Below are 23,454 nucleotides of genomic sequence, written 5' to 3'. Positions count from 1 at the left end.
CTTAATTGCACCTCAAAGCGCGTGACTCACACCCAGGTCCTTTGCCATTGTAACCACTCAGCACACAGTAGGCCCTCAGTCCAGCTCTGTGGCATGATTGGCTTGCATGCACTCAAGTTATGCTCGCTTGGTAACACGAGCAATACTAACTCGTGAGCAACACTGCGGCTCTTCCCAGACCTTGGGGGCGAATTCGGGCTGCCACCACGGTGCAGGCGACGTCCACCACCTCTCCTTGAGTCTGCAGTCTCCTTCTTGGGTCGTGGGGTGGCGACGGTTGCGTCGCCGTGGAGACCAGCTCGCTGTGCGGGGAGGGAACTACATTTCCCAGCTACTCCGGTGCGTGCGGCCGGGTGCGGCGCGGGGGGCAAGTGCACCAGGCCCGCTGCGCACCCGGCTCCGCTCCCCGCCGTGCTGGCCGCCCGCCCCGGCCTCCGCCTGGGGATGAGGTGGGAGGCGCTAGAAGCCACTTAGCTACAGCCTGGCGCCCGATGCGGCGCTCGCTCGCTGCCCCCGCCACCGAAGCGCCCGCCAGGCACAATGCAGCACTGAGGCAGCGGCGGCTGCGGCAGTGGCGCGGGCTGGGAAGGGGCGGCCGGGAGCCTGAGCCCGGGGCCGGGGCACGAGCAGCTGAGCGCCGCCACCATGCAGGCAGCGGTGGCCGCGTCCTTCTGGCTGCTCTGCGTCTTGGGGACCTGCCCCCTGGCGCGCTGCGGTCGGGCAGGTAAGTTCGCAGCTGCCGGGGCGTCCTGGACTCTGTGGAGCCCCGAGGCTCCCCGAAAAGCCGCACCCGCATTTCCACAGTGCGCGGGTTTCTATTTTTATTTTTTGAAAGGCGGGGAGGAAGGGGTAAGCACACATGTGTGGGGGGACACGAGGATGCATCAGCAATCTGGGGTCAAATGCTTTTTTCCCCTTTCCCCTGCTGAAGAAGAGTCTCCTTCACAAGAATGGGAAAGGGGTGCCCTGTTTCTGGACCCGGAGATGCTCTCGAAAGAGCTGGTCCAGGGCTCTCCAGCTGGTGTCTCTGCGTCCTTCGCAGATGGGTCCGGGAGGGAGGAGGCGGGGGAATTTTCGTAGGGGTGATGAGGACCGCAGGATGGAGGACTGTGGGTCAGGGTCACGATTTTTTTTGCCCTTTCTCTCCACTCTCTCCTTCCCTCCTGCCTGCCTGCAAGGAGACGCCTCACCGAGAGAACTGGAGAAGGGGAACGAAAACCGCTTCCTGGAGCGCCAGAGCATCGTACCACTGCGCCTCATCTACCGCTTGGGCGGCGAAGACGAAACTCAGCACCACCAGCTCAACACACGGGTGCGGGGCGACCCTGGCGGACCGCAGGTGAGAGGCGGGGTGCGGGAGGTGGCCCCCCCGCTGCAGCCCAGCGACCCCGGCTTTGCTTAGGGTTGCCCTGGAGACGCGGTGTACCAGGTGAAAAGAGCAAAGTCCTAATGCGACTCCTGCACGATGCTTCCCGGTGCAAGTGCAAAAAGGAGGAAAGGAGACAGAGGAAAAAAGGAACCAAAAGAAACGCAGGCCAAGGCTTTGTAGAAGCCGTAGGGGTTGGGGGTGGCGTTGGGTGCTCCTAGTAGCCCTGTAACCTGAGCTAGGGATAAGAGGCACAGACCCCATCTCCTTAGTCAAGCGAAAACTGCACTGGGGAGGAGGAGATTCTATTTAGACAGGATATGCATCATCATCTTTGTTGTTTTAACTCTGAGAGAAGACAATATACCCCAAGATAATTACTGTAGAAAGAAGAGAGGAGAAGGAAACTAGGCAACCCAAAGAAACCAAACTATATGGTAAACTAAACTACATCTCAAAATCCCTTGGTCATCTAGATTTGTGAACACCAGAGAGGTTCAGTCCTAACTTCCGAAAACGGGTCCTCCTCACCTTTTCCACTGTTGTAATTAGGGTGGTATCGTTTTATTGAGCACTTAACTTGTTTTAAAAACTAATTTATTTCAATACCGGCATTTTAGTCAATTCCAAACATCTATAGATATGAGTGAGTACTGGCTAATTCCAGCAAATATTTTTGGGACCATATAAGTGTTTTTATGTTTGTATAGATCAACCAGACAGTTCATTCGTCTGCAAGTACATCTAAAGCTCACGTAGTTGAAACTTGTAACTTTACTTAAGTAAAAGATAATCTGGGCATTTTCACATCATAAGTACATTTAACACTAACATAATTGTGATGTGATAATGTACTTACTTTTTCACATGTGTGAGATATGTAAAGAGTACAAAATATTTAAGTCTATATTTGAAGTCAGATAATTTGCTCCATTAAAATTTTGTTGACATAGGTAGAAATTCAGGGTAACTTGTAGTATCCATTGATGTTAGATTAATGTAGTAGAAAACCCAATATGCCCAGCCCTTAATGAAGGATTTTATTATCTGAATTAATGTTTGGCAGTTGCCTATTTCTATTTTTAAATTTTGGCTTGTTTCCATGGAAAACCTGCAGAAGGGAACCTGTGTTTTATTTTTCAGTTAGTTAATAACTATTCCTGTGAGAGAATATTTTGATGCTTGTTTGTAGCCTTTGATTAAAAAAATCTACATGCACGTAAACTAAACAGAGGAGTATAGTGAATCCTAACTTGATAAATTGGTAACTTACAGTCTATCTTGCATTTTTTCTGCCTCCTACTGGCCTTCTTCCCCTTTCTGTATTTCTTTGAAGCAAGCAAATGATGCTTTCTTTATTAACATTTTCAGTAATAAAACTCTGAAAGGTAAATGTTATAGTAAAAATGTGACTCTGTATTGCCACAGTAAAAATAAGATTAATTCTTTGATACTATAAAGCAACCATTCTCTCAGAAACACTTTTACTTATTTATCTCGAAAATAGGCTTATATATATATATGAATATATATATTCATTTTGAGCCAGAGCTAAAATAAAGGGCATACCTAGTTTATTTATGTCTCTTTTAGTGTATGCTTTTGTTTTTATTTTAATTTGCCTTGTAATTGGTTCTTACTTTTAATTTTCCTCGTAATTTATTTATTGAGAAATGAAGTCTTTCATTCTGTATAGAGTTTTTTTATGGTCAGGAATTTGCTGATGTAGACAGAGTGTTAGAACAAGTCCCAGAGTCTTTGTGGGAAGGGAAGGAGGGATGGAGAGGAGCAGAGAGAGGGACATGAAGGAGCACACTCAGGACCTCTGTCTCTGCCTCCTGCTGACCATGGCTTCACGCCCGCCCGTCCACTTTATGATGCTGAATGGCCACTACTTTTGGAAAAACAGGCTATGTTTTCTCTCAGTGTTCCTCAAACACCACTTCAGATATGTTTGCACTCTATGGGCCTCTCCACTTGGGGCAGAAGATACGGTAGGCCCTTCACAAGTGAACTTTACAGCTGAGGTGAATTGTTTGCTAGATCTTAGACTAAACAACATGTATAGGTTATTGATCTGAGTCAGAAGAGGGAGTAATGCTATTTATAATTATAGCAAATTATCCTTGGTATCTAAAGGTACACACAGCACATCTTGATATCTCTGTCTCCCGGGGAGTCACTGTACTTTACCAGCATCCTTAAATTGTAGCAGGACACCACAGAGAACTGATAGAATCTCAGACCAACATTTCCTACAGTAAGGAAACTAAGGGTTTTTCTCGTCTCTTAGGCATTCCTTGTTTCCAGAGAGCTATAATTTAACCTGAAAATGTGTTGATTTTATATAGCTCTTTTTATTATGATTATTATTATTATTTTGGTAAGCAGAACATTTGGCGCCATAGGTACCCGTGGATATTTTAAGCATTTTCCTTTGTATTTCAGAAATAACATTTGGATGATTTTGTGTGTGTGTGTGTGTATTTATTGACTCAAAAAGAATTTATTCACTTGAGCTCTTGCTAGTTAACATTTTAAAATAAATCAAGGCTATAAAGATTTAGAAATAAAAGACACAATTCAGCCTTTAAGGGGTTTACAGACAGCTGGGAAAATGATGAGTGGATGAACAATTACTCTTTGCCCTTCAGTCTTGAGGTGATTACAGAGGACTGTGGAAACAGCGGAAGCCCAGCACTTAACCCCACAAGGAGTCCCTGGGCTCTCCCAGGAGGTGCTGTCTTCTTGGTTACATTACAGAGAGGAAGCGGGCATATCTAGCAGAAAGGGACAGCAAGTCCAGAGATACATGGAAAGCAGGACTTGCCTTTGTTGACTGCAGATGAGATTTTGGGGACCAATATGAAAAGAATGTAGTTTCTAGATGCTGCAGCAAGTTCTTTGATGTTCTGAGGAGTTTGGACTTGGCTCTGCAGGCTATTTAAGTCTTTTGGCAAGGAGGAGTAACTGGTTAAATTCATGATGGTATCATCCTAGTGTTACAGAAGAATAAGAGTGAGCAGGCTTATTATTCACTTTTACTCACTGATAAATTCTAGCTCATATCATTAAGCTTTGTAAGAGCTAAGCTCCCAAACATACTGAGAACACTGGATGGTTAGCATTTTAAAAGCACCTAGATCAACGCTAGGCATACAGTGAGTCTCTAGGAGTCTTTAAGTCACAGTAACTCCTTTGGGCAGCTGGAGGACTGTTTAGAAATTTTATGACATCATTTGAATGCAAAATGATGCCCTCATTATCTGAATGTAATACATCCCCTGAAGTTACGAATTACTCTTTTTTTTACATAATGCAGTTCAATGGAATAGCCGTAGAAGGAAGAGACCTTATAGGCCATTCAAATTAGTTCAGAAATTACTTCTTACTTGATAGGCTCAAGCTATTGACCAAGGGAAGGTAGTCACCACTGTAGTCTTAAGTGGTTCCATTCCTGAAGATCTCAGAGACTAGGTGAGTATCCCATTTCTTCTATTATTAATGTGAGCCTGTTTCAGTTTTCATCCATAGATGGGAATATGAAGCTTTTATTTTAGAGGAAATTTCATTTTAGTTCTGCTTGAATAGTGACCGTTTAGTGTAAAATGGTGATTTTACTGATCCAAGTCCATATTGTGAGAGGGTTTTTTGTTTCTTTGTTTATTGCATAGTGAGTTACTCCAGTGCTCACCGATTTTTATTGTCAATGGGGAGATCACCTTGTGTAGAAGCTCATTGTGTCATAAATACTAGAAATGATAGTCAAAATAATCATAGCTGGTTGTTGTTGTCTTCAGGGTCGTCAAACATGAAGTAGTCCCAAGGATAGCCCTGGAATATTCAAAATATTGAGGCTTTTTTTTCTTTCTTGACAGTATTTATGCTAAAAGAATTGCATGTTTGTGGATAGTAAAGCATAACATATATTTTCATGAGTTTGTATAAGGTATCATCTACTGAGCTTTACTGATGGTTTAATATTGATAACCCTGTAATTGCTATCTTAGATATGCTTATTAATGATTGCTCTTTTGCCAGCTAAGCATCACAAGTTTACTATGGCACCAGAAATGGGTTATCTGATAACTTATTTTGTTACATGGTTACCTTTAAATTCTGTTATTTATTTTAAACACACCCAATGATTTTTATACTTCTGCATATAACATAATTTCTTCTATCAGAAGTATTGTTGTCTGCAAACACAAGATCTACTTTCTCCCATCTTGTCCTCTGCAAAGTATTACAGCTTCTGAAGGAGTCGTCAAGTGGGGACAAGGACATGGATCTATAACTCACCTCCTTTTAAAACCATTAGTGAATGGAGCAAAAAGCATAGTGAAGGCAAGGTAGCAGCAAAAGGTGTGCTCTATTTTTTTTTTGAGAATATGTGTATATATGCCATGTAATAGGTGAGCTGTCCTTAACATCGTGCTGCTCCCTCCGAGGGCACTGAGTCAGCCTGGCAGTCAGTTGTCTGCAGTACAGTACCCCTAGTGGAAGAGGGCTCCTAGGAATTATAGCTTTCATGGTAGCTTGACCTTTTTTTTTTTTCCTAAACGTACATTTGTTAAACTAAGTAGCTCAATATTAATAAAGTTTTGCCATAAGCATCAGGAAAGAAATATTTCACAGTGCATTTTTGTTTACCTACCAATTGAATAAAGTAAAAATAAAAATTATAATATCCCTTAAATATTTTTTAAAACAACCTTCTTTTAATTTTTAGTTTTACAACTCTCTCTTTCTCTCTCTCTCTCTCTCTCTGTCTCTCATCTATGTAGTGTGTATATGCATACGTGTGTGTGTGTGTGTGTGCGCGCACACACACACGTGCGTGCACATGCATGTGTGTTTGTACCATGGCACACATGTGAAGTTCAGAGGACAACATTATATAGGAGTCATTCCTCACTTTTTATCATGTAAGTTCTGGGAATTGAACTGTAAGCATCATTATCCACTGAATCATCTCATAGGCTTTCCCTTACATCTTCATTCAAATTTATATAAATGCAGTAATAGAATTCTAGATTACGGAAGAGACCTAATTCAGGCTTATCTTATTTCTTATCTTTGATATCCCAATCTGTATGCGTATACTTGTGTGTGTGTGTGTGTGTGTATGTATGTGCACAGACACACATACATATAGTCATCTATGCAATTCCGCACAATTATTTTATTGTGCACAAAGGAATCAGTGTTTGATCATTTCTTCACAGCTATATGGAGAACAAGCAGGAGCTTATGAGTTTATAAAGAATGTTCTTAGTTTTACTTGCTTTCTCACACTCCAAAACATACCATGTGTTCTTTTTATTCTTCTAGAACCCATTTTACAGAGAGACCTGCTCTTTTTCTCCTGACTCAGTGAGAAAAGAATCTGTAATGGGTATCATTCCAGAGCTCCAGTGAGGCTCAGCTAGGGCTGCCTTTATCAGGAAGTCTGAGGAAGAAGCCTAAGTGCAGAGAAGATCCACGTGGAATGGGGGTGGGGTGGGTGGGGAAAAGCGAGAGACTGAGAGGAATGGCAGGAAGCAGGAAGGAAAGGAAACTGAGAAAAAAGATGTCAGTGTTACCATGTATGCTGTATATTAAAATGTTTAACATGCGGTGATTTTGTGGTGGCTTTTATAGGTCAAACCAACTTCTTAGTGCTTGATGTATATCATGCTCACAGAAGTCCAATGGTAGATCATAGCTTGGCATCTTTAATGAGGCTAACGGGATTTGAACTCAGAAACTTCAGCTCTACTTCACCAGCTGAATTCTCGCCTTAGACAGCATTCAAGACATGTAGATAGATGTCTTTGGGATCAGAATCAAAGGTTTCTTTATTTTCCCCTATTGGAGTTACACTTTTAGTGCTTCAAAAATACCTGTGTTTATATTTAAAGTTACAGTACTGTGAAAAGGCTTGCTGAGCCCAGTAGGGGGTCTTCAGTTTTATTATCTTAATAAATAATAGAATATATGATACACATTTGACATCCAAGAGCAGGTCTCGAAAGAGGTCTGTTGATATTATATTGATGATTAGTTTTTCATTGTAAGTTCAATTTTTAGTATTCAGCAGTCAACATCAAAATTATATATGCTCTTGTAGCCAGAGTTTTGTTCACAGAAACATTAAATCCTAAACTGAAATCTATCCTCATATAGTCCCCCATCACAAGAAAAGGTACAGGGTATCTTTATGTCCCTGTAGTTCCAGTAGAGACATGTCAAATCATTCAGGTAAAACAGATTAGTAATAACCAAAATGATAAGTTCCATGAACATCTTGTTGGATGTGTTTATTTTGATAATAAAAGTACTAGAAAGAAAAAAAAGTTTGGAAGCAAGAGTTGAAAATCTAGGAATTGATTTTTCCAGACATGTTCCATGTATGCTAAGCACTGTGATGAGTGATTTATAGCCATTATTTTTAATGATGAGGTAGATACTATTATACCTACTCTGTAGGGGAGTGAATTAGCTTTCCCATGGTCATTTATTAAAAGGGGTAGAAATGGAAAACAATTCTGAAAGGAAATGTTAAAATCAACAAAGTAGTCTTTAACTCAGTTTTTAGCATTAATTTATCATGGATTTCTATTTATCTGTGTTAGAATATACCAACATTATTTCTTTAAGAAACTCCTGACCTTACCGAGCTCCTTCTTGGATAACTTGTAATTATTTTACATGTAATTAAAAATTACATGTATTTAAAAACTACTTAACATCAAAACTGACGTCAGCCTTCCACTCCCTTTACTCCTGATTTTAGTTCCTTTTAAGGTAAAAGTCTATTTCTTTTCTCCAAGAGAAGCTATTACATATAACTGGATTTTGAAAATAAAATAAAAGATTCTGCATCATGATCCAGAAATACCAGCAGTTCTAATTGGAAAAAGAGGGGATTTAGAATTTAGTTATTCATCCTAACCCAGAATCTATTTGTTGTTTGTATTTAAGAGGTTTTCAGGGTCATGCATTTGAGCAGGTTAAATGAATGTATTTCTTCTCCGTTTCAAAAATTAATGTTGTACCAGGGCATTATATGTTTTAGCAGAGCTGCCTTTGTTGCTTGACTTCTGTTGTGAGGAAAGATCACTAGATAGCTGAGGAGAAGAAGTGGATGATGGTTTTTTGGAGCTAGGCCTGAAGCGCTCTCTTTCCATGAGTAGTTTTATAACGTACCTATGGCAGTCGAAGGCGGGGCTCAGGGTCTTATTGGATCATTTTTCTGTGGCACTGTCTGGTGCACATTGCTTTAATCATTGGTTTCTGTCCTTTTTTCCCTCCTTGGGCTATTTGTTCTTTAGGTAGGCTAGTCTCCTCCACTGATGAGATTACCTTGCTGGTGGACAGTTTGGTGTTCCTGGTAATCACCCAAGCTTTTCTCTCCACAATTACTCTTTCTGTGGATTAAATAGCAAGATGCTTGAGAAGAGCCGCTCCTTCACATAGCCTGGTTCTTCAGATTTCCTTGAATCCCCCAGTGTGCTTTTGATGCATTTAGAGTGTCCTGCTGGGGTTCTGTCTAGAAACACAATTGTGGATCATCAGCAGGTACAAATGACAGTTAAGGCTATGTATACACTTGCTTTATTAATACAGGGTAGCCTGGAGGCATAGGAAGGAAGACAGCTGGCTAAAGCAGTGACCTGGAATCATCCGAGTGTGGGTGGGAGGGTGTGGACTTTGAATAAGAGTTGAGGAGAAGGTGAGGAGCTGGGGAAGAGGCTGGACCCATGGGATTAGAATGGCCCAGCATCTTCCTGGCTCAGCTTATACAGGGCTACTTGGAAGAGTCTGATGGACTTTCTGAAGTTTTACCTTCAGCCATTCAAGTTTTTAGTGATTGACCTTAATTTTGATTCTAAGGTCATTGCAAGAGTCTGTCTTTAGCCAACTTTGCCCCTCGGGCCCTGAGGGTGCATCTGTTCTCCTGTGAGGTCTACATTTGTGCTCCAACCAGGAAAATACCGTCTCCTTCATTCCTTTTTCCTTTCTTTCCTTCTTCATTACTTTCCTCTTGTCTTCCTTCTTCCTTCCTCTTTGTTGTTGTTCCTTCTCTTTTTCCTTTTCTCTTATTTCTTTTTTTATTTTTGGTTTGTGTTTTTAAAGTTCCTCAGGTTTGTGGGAGAGGACTTAAGCAACCTGTGCTTAAGGAGTCTAGAGCACTGGGCCTGGGTCAGGAGATGTCACCTCTAGCTAAACATTGATTTCCTAAGTCATGTAGGTTTTTTAAAAATTTGATCCTCTAAATAGCATACCTAGATTGTATAAAATGAGCACTAGTTCATTTTGAATGGCATGTGATGCTTTGTTAACTGAACGTTCAGTGAATGAGTCTGTATAAACTCGAGTTTAGAAGGTAAACAATCATTGCTTTGAATTATTGAGTCAAACAATTTTTCTTAATTGTTTGCCATACTTGCTGAGTTATTTTCAAGGAAATTTTGGCTCCCTGAAGCTTAGCTATAGTTAGTACTTTGAAACATGTTGCAGAAAACTTTAGAAAGTATTTAATAAGTGATGAACATTTGAAAGAGTTCATTTTCAAAGTCGCCATTGTGCCAAATAATTCAGTCACTGTTTCTTACGAGGAGTTTTTATGGCTGTTGGTAGAGACTTAAACATTACTAAAGATGATAAATGTTTGGATTCTAGACCAAAACCAACATTTACTTATTTTGATTCTGTTTCTGGCTTAACTGTAAATGGCTCATTCCTTTCTTTCTAGTTTGTGTCTCATAAAAACGCCTTTCAGCTATTGATTGGGTAGAACTTAGTGGAAACCCACCAGTGTTCATTGCTTTCACTAAGGCGGGCCCATTTCTGATTAGGTAGGTCACTGGAGGTGAGACTTTTAATCAAAGCCGAGAGCAAATGCCACAAGACAAAAGCCAGCAAAAGCAGTGATGTTCAAATAGAAAGAATGCTCATGTAGTTGAATTTCTGACATAAGATTAGCACAGGGTAGTCGTAGTTCTGGGTGATCTAGCACAGGCAATGTTCTCTGACAGTTAAGATAGGAGAAGTTCTATTAATTTATAGCTTAAGCAATTTAATATGAAACACAGTTGAGGGTATCGATTAATGAGTTTAAATGTTCCGATGATAAAATCTTAAACTTTGCAGTATGGATTGAAAAATATTGTATTTTAGCTTAAGTGCATAGAAAAGCACAGGACAAAGGCATGCACCTTTGTTTACTGTATTCCATCTCAGCATTGAGTAGAGACAGTCATGTAACAAGCACCCAGCAGAGGGGTGTTGGTGGCATGCATTGGGAGGACTCTGTTGGTGTTTCTGCTCCAAATCCATGTTGTTCTATGGACTGTTCTTGGTTAATAGTGCTTTCTGTCTCTTTCTTTGTTACCTGTCTATGAGCTCTGCCCTGTCCTGTTCGTTACCTTCTTGTGAACATAGGAAATGCTTCTCTGCCACCTTTAGTGTATATTGCTTTTTCTCCTCTTTCTGTCAAGTACCTCTGTTTCCCTTAGCAATGGAAACAAACCCAGGCCTCTGGAGGGTGGCTCACACCAGCCTTGGTACATGCGCTGGACACAGCTTACTTCTGGGATTTGGAAATGTGTTATAGCCCAACAGACTCTTCATTTCTCCACTTACTGTGTGGTAGTATTTCATGTGATTCCCCTTCCGCTTTTGCTTGGATTCCACGTCACTTGGCTGTCATTCGTTTCGTGTGTATCAGAAGGTGCGGCTGTCTTCATTGTGTGTGTATCAAAGCTCCTCAGTGCTGACACTTTCCTTCATCACACCTTTGCCCTGAATCCTGTCACTCTTGCTTTCCTGGCTCCCAGCTTCCCGTGCTCTGTCGATACTTCATCCTTGCTGAGCATGACATTTTGAAAGTCTTGGACCGGGGCAGGGATCCGTTGCTGCAGGAGAGTGAAACTGTGCCATATTGCTGCAGGGTGCATATTCAGCGTAAAGGAATGACGAGGCATTTTACAGGCTACTCAGAGTCAGACTGGCCTTGGGTGTGCCTCACACTGTGTGTGCTTATGTATGGGCTGTGTGGGGATCCAGACACTGATACCTGTTTCCATGAGATTAGTCCTGGATCTCAGACTTGGTCCTTCATGCTTACCGTTGTCTGCTTCTCAGCACTGTGCCTGATTCACAGTAGGTGCTCAGTAAACATTTTTAGTTTGTTTTTGCCTCAATTTTCTGTCTCAAAGAGATGAAGAAAAAAAAACTGAGACCATTTATGTTACTGACTATCTGATAGAGTTTTGAGACATTTGCCATAGTTATAAGTTTTTTCCAGTGGATATTCAAATTTTTAGTCAGGTAGTGTCAGAGAGGAACATGGTCCTCCTCCCATAGTTCGTCTAATCTCTGCTCTCTTTCCTTCCTTTCCCACAAGTCTTCCTGCTGCTCCAGCAGAGTACTGTATGCAGTGTGCCCTGGTCCTCCGAGAGTCTGCATAGTGAACTGGAATCAGAGTGCCTTTTGCTTTGACACCAAGGCAGAGCTTGTCAGAAAAGTCAGAGCCCTGGTGCTGAGGGGCCATGATGGCGGAGGACCTGGCAGACATTTGGATGGCTGTGAGCCTGCTAACATTCCACCACATAGAGCTGTCTTAGTGTCTCATGAACTCTTAAATCACCACGACACAGTCACTCATGTCAGCTTATAGCCCCGTCTCCCCCAGCAAAAATAAATCCAAGCTCTTTAACCTTCGTGGCTGGATTTATTCAGCAGACTGTGTCAGTTGCCGCCAGGAGCAGCATTTTCTTTGAGACGATGGTGTTTGGTCTTTTGTAAGAGCATCATGTAGATTTGAGTTCATATGACATATTCAGGCAAGGATTTCCTTGAATGGTCATTCTTTAATTTTTAACTGCAGTTTTTAAACTAAGGCAATACTTAGTTTTTCCCCCCTGAAGCTAAGCTCCAGATAATTCTGGTCTCATAATTTTAACCTTTTCTAATCTTTGTCTTTATTATTTATGAAAATGTATCATTTAATACCAATACAGTTATATGCTCTAACACCAATTAGTCATTTGTAATTAAGTAGTTCTAATATGTATGAGATATAAGCATATTATGAAATTTAGTAACAATATAAACTGAAACTTTATCAATTTTGTACTTGACTTTTGAAGACCATTTAATGGATGAATCAATCTCTCTCTCTCTCTCTCTCTCTCTCTCTCTCTCTCTCTTTCTCTCTCTTTCTCTGTGTGTGTGTGTGTGTTTGTGTGTATGTACAAACATGTGCCATGTGGATATGTGGAGGTCAGAAGAGCACTGTGGGAGTCGGTTCTCTCCTTCCATTATTGCTAGTCCCAGGGATAGATCTCAGCTCACCAGGCTTGGAATCAGGCAGTTTTACGCTCTGAGCTATCTCAGTGCATCTCCCCACTCACCTTCTTTTTTGGAGATTTTACTATGTAGCTCAGGCTGGCCTTGACATCTCAAGTCTCTCATTCTTGCCTCTACCTCTCAAGGATGAGGTTACAGATGGGAACCCCCACTGTCCTGTCTTACTCTAATGTAGACGATAGATGCTAATGTAAGATGCTTTAGTATTTTAAATATATGAGGTGGTTACCCACATGGTACACCAGGAAATTTCCATGATTCCTAAAGAGCTGCACATGCTAATTTAAATCTGGAGAAGGAACCATAGCGGGCAAGACTGTCTAAGTAGTTTCACGTGTTTATACTGTAGTGCGAGTGGAGGATCTGAAAACAGGGTCGAGTAGAAGAGACATCCAGTGTTCATGCAGAGAAGATGCCATGTTAAAAGCTGAGGTTCAGGATCATTCAGGAGAAATAAACTCCTTAGCTGTCGTTCTGATTTCATGTAACCCTTGGTAATCCCAGAAACAGAAGGATTCTTGTTTTACTTATAAATATGTATGTACACAAATATATATTTCCACTTGTTAATTTTGTGTGTGTGATGGGGAGGGCAGAAGACACCTTTCAGGATCTGGTTCTCTCCTTCCCCTGTGGTTCCCGAGTCATCTACATTGGGGCACGTGCCTTTACTTGCTGAGCCGTCTCATTGGCCTTGTTTTTGGCAGACTTTTGTTTCTATAGATTAGCCTGTTTTGATCCTTCAACTATGCCTGACTTAGCTTAATGTTTCCAACATTGATCCATGTTATAGCTTGTGTACTTCATCCCTTTTCATTGCTGAATAATATTCCATTATTTATTCATTGTCTTAGTATGAATGTATGCTAATTAAATTCTTTCATTATGAGTAGTGATGCTATTAATACCCGAACAAAAGATTTTGTTCAGACACGTGGAAACAGGAGTGTGCCACAGAGCAAAGTGTGTGTCATAAAACCTTGCTACATATAATAGGATAACCTTGCTACATATAATAGGATACTTTAGTTTTGTTCATGTTCTATTTCATATTTTCTAAACACCCTGGCTATGATACATTGTGATGATTTTTATAGCCTTTTCTTTTTCAGAGAAAACTTAAATTGTAGCACTGGGCAGGGTAGGGGTGACCCTAGGCAGCAGGCATGCAAACCAAGCCCTGTATTGCTGTGTTCTGCCTCTGTTCCTGGAGTGTCCCTTCATCGTTCTGTTTGATTCTGTTAATAACTTTACGGCAAGACAATTCCCATACCATAAAAATTTACCCTTTAAATGTATAATTCACTGTTTTTTTAAATACAATTTTAATTAGCTTGTAGTCATTTTCACTGTGGGGTTTTCCTCTTGTGGGGGTGGGGCTCCCCAGTTTGTATGGCAGCAGTGTTTGTAGGTGCTCCCGTGGGCTGCTCAGGTCTCCATCGCTGTCCTCAGGTCTTAGCCACAGACACTGGGCCAGTATTGGACACAGCCTGCATCTTAGTTGAACCAGTCTCATTTTCTTGCAGTGGATTCTCATATTTAATAAATATTTCATCAGTTAATCAATCAACCATGTGTTCCCAGATCTCTAACAGTTTTCAGCAAACATTCTTTCTAAAATCTGTTTTTCCAAAGTTAATTGTTTGTGTTATTTTCCTTAAGAAATAATTAGGTTAGAAAAAGCCCGTATGCTTTTTTTTTTCCTTTAGCATCATATGTTCATAGCAGAAAGTGTTCGGGAAGAAAGCCCCAAATGTGCTTGGTATTGCTACTGATGTTAATACTGGTGTGCATGCTGTGTGTGTGTGTACATGGGGGTATGGTGTGTGTGTGTGTGTACGTAGGGGTATGGTATATGTGTGCATGTGTGTGGTGTGCCTGTGTGTGTGTGGTATGCATGCCAAGTGTGTATGTGTGTGTGTGTGTGTGTGTGTGTGTGTGAGACAGGATGTTTCATCTCTCTGAGGCCTTGCCCAGGTTTTGGCCTCACATTTCACTTGAAGAAAGACATGGTCTCCTTCATGTACACTTCAAGTCTTGTCCATTGGTGTGTCACTTATGTCTGAGCCATTATCTCACCTTCTTATGGCTCCTGCTCTCTGCAGAGTGTTGCCACTAGGACTGCAGATCCTTGTTTTTCTCCCCGTCCATCTGTCCTTGAATAATGTGGGAGCTGAGGAGACCGGAAACCATGTAGTAGTAGACTCGGGCTCTTGTTCTTTTTTTATTTTTTATTTTTTATTTTTTTTTGTACAAAGTTTTAACTTGTGAACTCTGTAGTCTATAGTTAAAATTTTCCATTTTCCTTTTTTATTTTTTTGGACAAGATCTTGCTATGCTTCCTTGGCTAGCCTGGTGCTTGCTTTCCCACCCAGGCTAGCCTCAGACTTCCTGCCACCCTTCTGCTTCAGCATCCTGAGTACTGGGAGCAAAGGCATGTCCATCAGACTGAGCTCCAGTGGTTCTCTGACACTGCACATGCAGTTTGCGGGTGTGCATGTGTGCCATAATTCCTTTCTAGGACTTGGTATGTGGACTGATGTTTTAGTTAGGGCTTTACTACTGTGAAAAGACACCGTGACCAAGGCAATTCTTAGCAGGATTTAATTGGGGCTGGCTTACAGGTTCAGAGATTCAGTCCAGTATAGTTAAGGCAGGAGCATGGCAGCATCCAGGCAGGCATGGTGCAGGAAGAACAATATCTTCATCTGCCGGGCTCTAAGAGAAGATTGACATGCAGGCAGCTAGGAAGTGGGTTTTAAAGTGTGTCACCATGCCCACAGTGACACACATACTCCAAGGCCACACCACCTAATAGTGCCACTCCCTGGGTCAAGCATATACAAACCATCACATCTGACATCTATTTACTTCACTGATGCTTACTGAGGGTATCCTATATGGCAGACACTGTTCTAGGCCCTTGGATTATATCAGTGACTATTTTTTTCTTTATTCTGAGGCCCACATTTTAGCAGCTGTACTAGCTGACAGTAAGTGCTGTGGGAAAGAAAACAGCATGGCAGTGGGGGCTTTATGGTCTTGAGATGGCAGAGCAGCAAGAAGACATAGGCCCCCTGACTCTTGGGAATATAGGTGTGTACTACTATGGTCAACAAGGAAGTCTTAGTGTGTGTGTGGGGGTATTCGTGATTATTCTTGTCTGTGGCTGGGGGATGATATTTGGAATAATTTTTATTTCTAGACCCATTCATCTCTGTAGTCTTAAAACATTGGATAATCTCACTAAGGAAGACCAGGTAGGTGTTCAGTAAGGTTTCTGAAGACAGCTCCGTTCCCCTCTTGTCCCACAGTCTCACGGTACAGTAATCTGGGGTCTTCTCTGCATAGCTGTATTATTTTTGTGCTCTTAAGTGAACTTACATTTTATGGTTAATACATGCGTGGAAATAAGCTTCTCCTTTTGTGTTTGTAGATATTTTTGGGGCGAACTTGCTGCAGGAGCTTACTAAGTAGCAAGTGCTTTTTTTTTCCCTGCACATAAAAGATGAGGGCGCTTCCAACTCACCTTTGAACATATCCTGTTTCACAAAGAGAGGAGGGAGACACAGACTGCATTAAGACACTTTTATTAGCTGTCTAAGAGGAAAAGCAAGATGATTCAGCATTGACTGAGTTGAGAATCTATCTGAAGAACTTAAGCTTAGTGGTAGTGTGCCCAGTGTGTACAAGACGCAGCTCTCAGCCCCTTTGACCAGAAACATGAACAAACATAAATAATCCCTTATAAAACAGTCTCGCCAATCAGTTTTCACAGTAGAAGACTGAATTATGCAACCCTTGAAGCTCCCTAAAGCTCAGCATGCAGCCATCTTCCCCTGTCCAGTAGCTGATGCATTTTACATATCCTGCAGTCGAGTCACTACTGAACTCACTGGCAAATGTATGGGAATAAAGTCTTCAGTAAGAATCAGTAGAATACACACGATAAGGAATGTGCTCTCCATGACAGTGACATTACTTATAACTACTAAAACAAGTCACTAAAGTAGTTGAGATGAAAGCCATATTTACTATAGTCCTGACAAGTACCTTCCACTTTAGGCTAATTACAAATTATCAGACAACTTTTCTCCATAGGATTATCTTATAACAGTTGTCAGAGTTGAAGGAAAGACCAAGGGTTAGGGGAACAGAGATGCTTGCGATGGACCTCTCAGACAGTGGCTAGAGTCATTGTCAGCTAGATGTGACAAGAGAAGCAAAATCGGTCTGATCACTGATTCCTGAGAAAATTTTGGTCACATATCCTGTCTTTTAGTGCTTATATGGTACAATAATATACACTCCATCTTTGTACTTAAACTTATTCCATCTTTACAGCACCTCTCAGAGGTTGGCATTTAATAAATGCAAAGCCCGAGACATAGAAAGCTGAAATAACTTACCCAAGATCACTTTTGTAAAGAAGGGATAGAGCTCGTATGTTTAAGGAGAAGATGTGGCTCTAGAATCTAGAGTTCCACTGTAGCTGGTCGTAGTTATTGGACAGAAGGAAAACGGGGTTTTGCTTCTTGCATATTGCTGCCTTGTGTAACAGAAACACGTCTTTTCAGACCATAGAAGTGTGTGGGCAGGACCTTATCTTCCTCAGGGTCCACTGTGGTTTTCATGGAGTCTTTGGCACACCTTGCATTCAAGCTTGCTGGCTGTAAGGAAGATGGTGGAACATTCCAGAAAGGTCAGAGAAGGACAGAGATGGTGCAGTGTTAGTTTGCTGAGGACGCTGGTCTGGGGAATGTTTGAGTCAGGAGCCTTTGCCAGGAGGCAATTTCTGAGAGACTCAGTGGGAGGGGCTCACAGAGACTACCTACACAGTTTTGAGAACTGAGTACATGCTCCCTGGGGACCATTTCATAAATTAAATGAAAGGTGACCTCTGTGGTACTTAAAGTGCTCATTTGCTTAGAGCAACAAAGAGTGAACAACCATAAAACCAAATTTCACTTTGTCCTTTGAAAAAACCTCAAGATTTCAGTAGGAATCCTTTCTTTAACTCGGTATGTCATATGCCTGGAGTCCTCATAAATTTATTCTAATTAGCCCCTTAGTAGAAGCTAGAACTACAGAGCATAGCTTAATTCAGCTTTGTATCAAAACACTAAACATAGAGACCCAGGTCACCCACTTGAAAGACAGCAAACAACATCTCAGATCCTGAGTGTGTGCATTTTGGTTGACACTTGGCATCTGTGTAGAGAGAGAAAATGGCTCCAATCCAGCTCTGGGCTCAGCAGCTCCACTGTCCTTCCCTAATGAGGCCATGGCTTCTAGTGATTCTGGTTGATTTTACTTTCTGTTTCTGACACTGTGGTGCTCAAGTGTTTTCAATGTCATCAACCTTTGACATGAAGTTGTTCCGGTTACAGATTGAGTTCACGCCAGAAGTGATGAACGGTCAGACTAAGTGTTTCAGTTCCATGTTTGTCTTCAGGAGTGAGGCCATGACGCTGAGAAACTGTGAGGATTACAGCTTTGTGCTCTTTCAGAGCTGATAGGATATCTATCTGTGGCTCTGACTTCATGTCAGTGAGCATGTTCTAGAAGCTCCTCAGGAAGGCTCTTACTTTTCCTTCATTCAGAGACCAGTTATTTACAGCTCTTGGTACATTTAACAAGCTACAGAATTTGGTCCTTTCAATTATATAGGTATGTAGTTGGTCACATGCTTTTCTTGACACAATTTGTGTACATATACATATGAGTATGCACACATGAGCCTGCTGAGATATGAGTTGATTTATAGAGTTTTCTTGTGTGTGTGTACTGCCTCTTAGTGTTTCCTACTTCAAGAGAGAATTGAGACTCAGTGTAGTTTAAAAATGTTTTCTACTTTTCCAAAAATGTCTTTAGTACTAAGGGTTAAGTAACCAGCTTGAGTCCAGTAGTGACTTGCTTCAGTAAATAAAAGAAGTGCAAATAAAATTATTTCCTAGAGTTTATTTATCCATGTGCAACTAAATAATTTCATTATTTTGTTATCCCTTAGATTTTTGATAGTATGTCTGTGAAATTGTATCTATTAGTGTGGTTTTTGTGTTTATTTGTTTGTTTTGAGACAGGGTTTCACACTGTAGCCCAGGCTGTCCTGGAACTTACTGTATAGCTCAGGGTCACATCAAGCCTCCCACATGCTAAGAACTAGGGCATGTACCACCAGGCCTGGCATTTTAAAGGTAGATCTCTGAGAAGACTATACACCAGATAAGTGTAATGTAGTATAAGTGAAATAATATGTAAAATAAGTTTTTAAAATGATATTTATGTTTTACTTCAAACATATATGGTAGACAGATTCTTCATTTTCCCTTTAACTTAGTGGTAAAGAAATACATGTTAAAGCAGTGTGGAGATGCTAGCTGGTAGTATGCGGAGACCTATGAATTAAATCTTACGGGTGGATTTATGCCGTACTTTACTGTAGTAGTTCTAGGCTATGTTCAATAAGCCCATGCTTTTAAGACATGCTTTTCATAGGTATTAAAGAATATTTTTAACAGATATTTTATGGTATTCCGATTTCGCTCTCACATACGTATTTTGCACATATACTCTGCTCACCTGTGCTTTTCGTCATCTTCCTGCATTACTGTGCATCTGCGGAGTAGGGATGACTATCGTGTGCATCCCACCAACCTTTATCTCACTACTTACATGATGATTATGTAGTTGTCCTTGCTTAAAGCTCTGTCATCTTGTATCACAGGGAAGAAAACCTGTGGTCACTGCTTGAAAGTTACAGATAAAAACCACCCTGGGAACATCATTGAGACTGTAGATCATGATAGACCACTGCAGTGATTTTTCTTATCCAGTGCAAGTTTTGCTCTTTCAAATTTTTCCTTGAATTATTTCTTGGCTATGTTTGTGGGAGACCTTTGGATAGTTGGGATATGTAATAAAGAATGAATCGAGTTCTTTTAAAGGTTATTTTATATGCATCGCTATGTGTATGTGTGTGTGTGTGTGTGTATGCTTGTGAGTATATGTGAAAAAATACATCTAGAGTTATGTAGCTCTAGCCATAGAAGAGTGAGCAAGGCTAACCCAATGGGAATTTGTTTCCTAAAGAAAGTGTAGTAGAATTGGTACATGCCAGCCATTCACCATGAGGTTTTGTTCAGTGATATTCCTGAGTTTTTTTTTTTTTCTACAAACACCAGAGCTAGCCCCTCAGTGGAAACAAGCTTAATTCTCAGACACCTCTAGTATCTGTAAGCAAGATGAAATCAAATAAGCAAAGAAAGAAGACAGGATAGAGTAGGCCAAGATAAATCCCGATGTGAGGAGCTTAATTCTTAATTCTGCTTTGGAGCTGGTCCATTTCTGCTGCTGTCTCTAGGACAGATTGTAAGTTAGCTGGCAGATAACAACTCTTATTTATAAGTTTGCTTTTGAAATTGGCTCTAGGGCTCGATGACTAGTTATCCATTTTAGAGTGTAGCAGCTGGATTGCTCTCTCGTTCTTATTTCCCTCCCCTTCAGTTAGCATTCACTACTAGCATGGTTCTCTGCAGCAGTTCTTCTCAGTGCAAACTCAGCTTTTTAAGGTCTTCTCACAGCACTGTGATTATGGCTGTTTCCAGGTCTCATATGTGAAAAGAAGGAGGAAGGTAGGAAGTTTTCCTGCCTCAGTTCTAAATCAAATGTGAACCCTACTGTGGGGTGGGAAGAGCTCCTGTCTTGTCTCTTCCAGGTCTTTCCTGCACTGAAGAAGAGCATCAGTTTCCCAGTGCCAATTCACCTGAGGGATTTTTGTCTACTGATTTTCTTGGGGCTCCTCACACTCAGATTCAATTACAGCCCAGTGTAACTCTAGACTGTGTCATTCCCAGGCACCTCAGCATCTTCTCTGTCTCCTTTGACCTTCAGGATTATGCAAGCAAGCATTTTTTTTTGTTGTTGTTCATGCCTGAAATTAAAGGTCTAGTAATGGGCAGCTAATGGCGAGGAGGCTTGGGAGACTGATTTATCAGAAGCTAGCTGAAGCATAAATAGGTAATGAGGCTGCCTGGCTTCCTGAATGGAGATGAGAAAATGGGACCCGGTGCCAGTACAGGTCAGCACAGTCTCTGCCTCCTGCTGCTTGGAATAGGGGACACTGGAGATAGTCACAGAGTCCAGGGTTGTCAACACCCTCCGAGTGGGATGCATGTTGAATACGAAGTCATCTTATTCAGCAGCTACACAACATAACCTTTGCCCTTCGATAGAACCCCCCCAGATAGATTATGTTTATATCAGTTGTGAAAAAAAATAATAAAACAAAACAACCCACTAAATAGAGTCAACAGGAACTGAAGTTTGAGATGAAAGGCAAGGAGGAAGTAAAAGGCAAAATACTGGAGCTACGTGGTTTTGAGAAATATCTCTACTAGGAATTTGGTTTACTGTCCACCACAAGCTGCACCTTAAATACCTAAATAGCATTGCTCTTGGTTCTTTGGTCCTTTTTTTTTTTTTAAATAAAATGACAACGATTAGAATTTCCATGTTGTTTGTCCAAGTTCTTCATCTTACCCCACAGTGTAGCCTGGTTTCTACTTACCTTTTTCTTCTCTTCCTTAAATAAAAACTTGAAAACTTCTGCAAACATACAGTTTGCCTGTAAAGAGTACTTGGAAGTGTTGAGTGTGTTGGCACACACCTATCATCTCAGCAAGGGAGCTGAAGCAGGGCTGCTGCTGGGAATTTAGAGTCTCCTTGGGTTGTATGGCAAGCATAAAGCCAGTTGAGAGTATATCGTGAAACTCTGTCTCCAGAAAACAAAATGTCGTATTTAGGAAATCAGTAAATAGACGTGACTCATCAGTTTTCAAAGGTGAACTTTTTTTTGTTATTGTTTATAAATAGTAAAGAGAAGAAATGTGAGGTTCTGTATGTTGAATGTCTCTTACCACATCTTCACATCCACTTCTTAGTGCTCTTAGGATGAACAATGTCTTTCTTAGACAAGTTTAGAATGCTGATTTTCACTCTGGTTGTACCATAGACCTACGTGGTGTCACTGTCAAAGATGACACCTTAGGGTTGTTTACTGTAGACTAAACAAACCAGAATCGCAGAGTCCACAGCGCAGGCTTATTGAAGTTTTCTTAGCGAGAATTCAGCGTGCAGCCAGTGTTGAGATGTGTCTTCATGCCTGAAGTTTAAGTCTGATCTTCCTAAACCAATTCCTCAGACTGTCTGACTACAGTCCAGCGTGTCTCATGATTTCTCTGTGCTGACTGGACCTAAGTTTTGAACCTTTGTTGGTCTTTTCACATGGTGTTTATACTCAGTCTGAGGAGCACCAAGCCACCACAGGCTATACTGCTGAGGCAGAGCTGCCATGCAGCTCATACTGTTAGGGCACATATGCATAGTTTGTAATCATGTGGTAGCTTTTGACTGTGAGATTTTTGGAGGAGGGTGCAAGGACCACTTCTCACTCATCTCTGTATCCCCAAGGTCAAAACTAAAGGCTGCATGGACCCACTGGCGTGTAACAAGTCCACACAGTGTCCATCACTGCTTTCTGCCTTTTCAGAGATGGAACACTTTTAGGTCAGATGCTCTAAAAGACATGTTCCAGTTTATTCACTTGTAGATGAGAGACCTAGTATTTCATCCTGGATTAGCTCTTTAAAGTTCATTTTTAAAAACTTTTTTATCGGTTCTTCGTGAATTTCACATCATGCACCCCAATTCATTCATCCCCTAGTCCCTCCATATCTGCTTCCCACCCTTGCAACCTCCCCCCAAAACAGAACAGTACAAGACAAAAGCAATAAAAATACCTCTGTGGAAGCCACAGTGTGTCACACAAGCATACCCTTTTGCCCAGACAGCTTTACTTGAGTCTTTGGTCTGGTTCAAGGCCTCTGGCTTCTGCCATACTATCAATATTGGATCCTCACTTGGAAATCCTGTTGTTGCTCTGTCATAGAGGTCCTGCAGCTTTGGTTCTGCTGGACAGGCTCCTTCATGTGCTCCAGGAGCTCATAGACGGGGTAAATGTTGGGGCAGGCCAACTCAAAGTCCTGGATCTGGCCTGGGTTGTAGGTGAGTTGATCATACCTGCTTTACCCAAGCCACTGGGACTTGCTTGTCCTCTCTGTCCTGCCTAGGGCAGCTGGTGAGGAGCAGGTCCACCTCTCTCATGCCCATGTCTCCAAGACCAGCCCTCCCATGTTGCCCAGATGAGGGGCGGGGCCAGCTCACCACACAGTCAGCAAGGGGCGGAGCCAACTCAGCTCAGACATCTGCATGGCCTTTGGTGGTACCGTGAGCCATGGTTATCCACACAGACTTCTCTGTGGCAAGGCCACGGACCCAGACCCAGACCCCAGGCCTGGGCTATTCACATCACCACCCTCACATCTTCAGTTCAGCCTCTCTTCATAGAACACAGACCACTGTTTCTCTCCCATCCCTTCACCACGTACTTGCTCATCGTGGTGACACCAACCCACCTGCCTGCACCCTCTCTAAAGTTCATTTTTGAGAGCATTTTTTGTTCTGTTGTTTTTAAATTTTGTCCTAAATCACCTATTGCCAGGCACTGTAGAATTTTGCCATAGTAGTACATGTGTCTGGATTTAAAGAACAGTTTGGTTAGAAATAATGTATAAGGTAGGTGCGGTATATAACAGAGCTTATGGAGACACATGGGTGTGATTGAGTTGGCCAGACAGAAAACAGAGCTGTATTTATCAGAGAGTCATCCA

The 23,454-nt window shown here is 41.6% G+C and overlaps 1 protein-coding gene across 9 annotated transcripts in view; it reads left to right on the top strand.

The window, feature by feature from the left end:
- The first annotated feature begins 439 nt into the window (after nt 1-439).
- Adam22 (ADAM metallopeptidase domain 22) overlaps nt 440-23,454 on the top strand; it is a 237,439-nt gene continuing 214,424 nt past the window's right edge. For 5 of the 9 annotated variants that reach the window (XM_028776039.1, XM_028776041.1, XM_028776038.1 and 2 more), the window contains exons 1-2: nt 440-724; nt 1,179-1,339. In XM_028776039.1, the coding sequence (XP_028631872.1) occupies nt 646-724; nt 1,179-1,339 (240 nt within the window). In that variant the 5' untranslated portion in view covers nt 440-645. The remainder of the gene's footprint in view (nt 725-1,178; nt 1,340-23,454) is intronic. The other 4 variants (XM_028776042.1, XM_028776036.1, XM_028776037.1 and 1 more) reach the window with 2 other exon arrangements.

This window comes from Grammomys surdaster, unplaced genomic scaffold (assembly GCF_004785775.1).
Source record: "Grammomys surdaster isolate TR1022 unplaced genomic scaffold, NIH_TR_1.0 264, whole genome shotgun sequence".
Classification (NCBI taxonomy): domain Eukaryota; kingdom Metazoa; phylum Chordata; class Mammalia; order Rodentia; family Muridae; genus Grammomys; species Grammomys surdaster.
The sequence above is the reverse complement of the archived record's forward strand: the minus strand, read 5'-3'. Positions and strand labels throughout refer to the sequence as shown.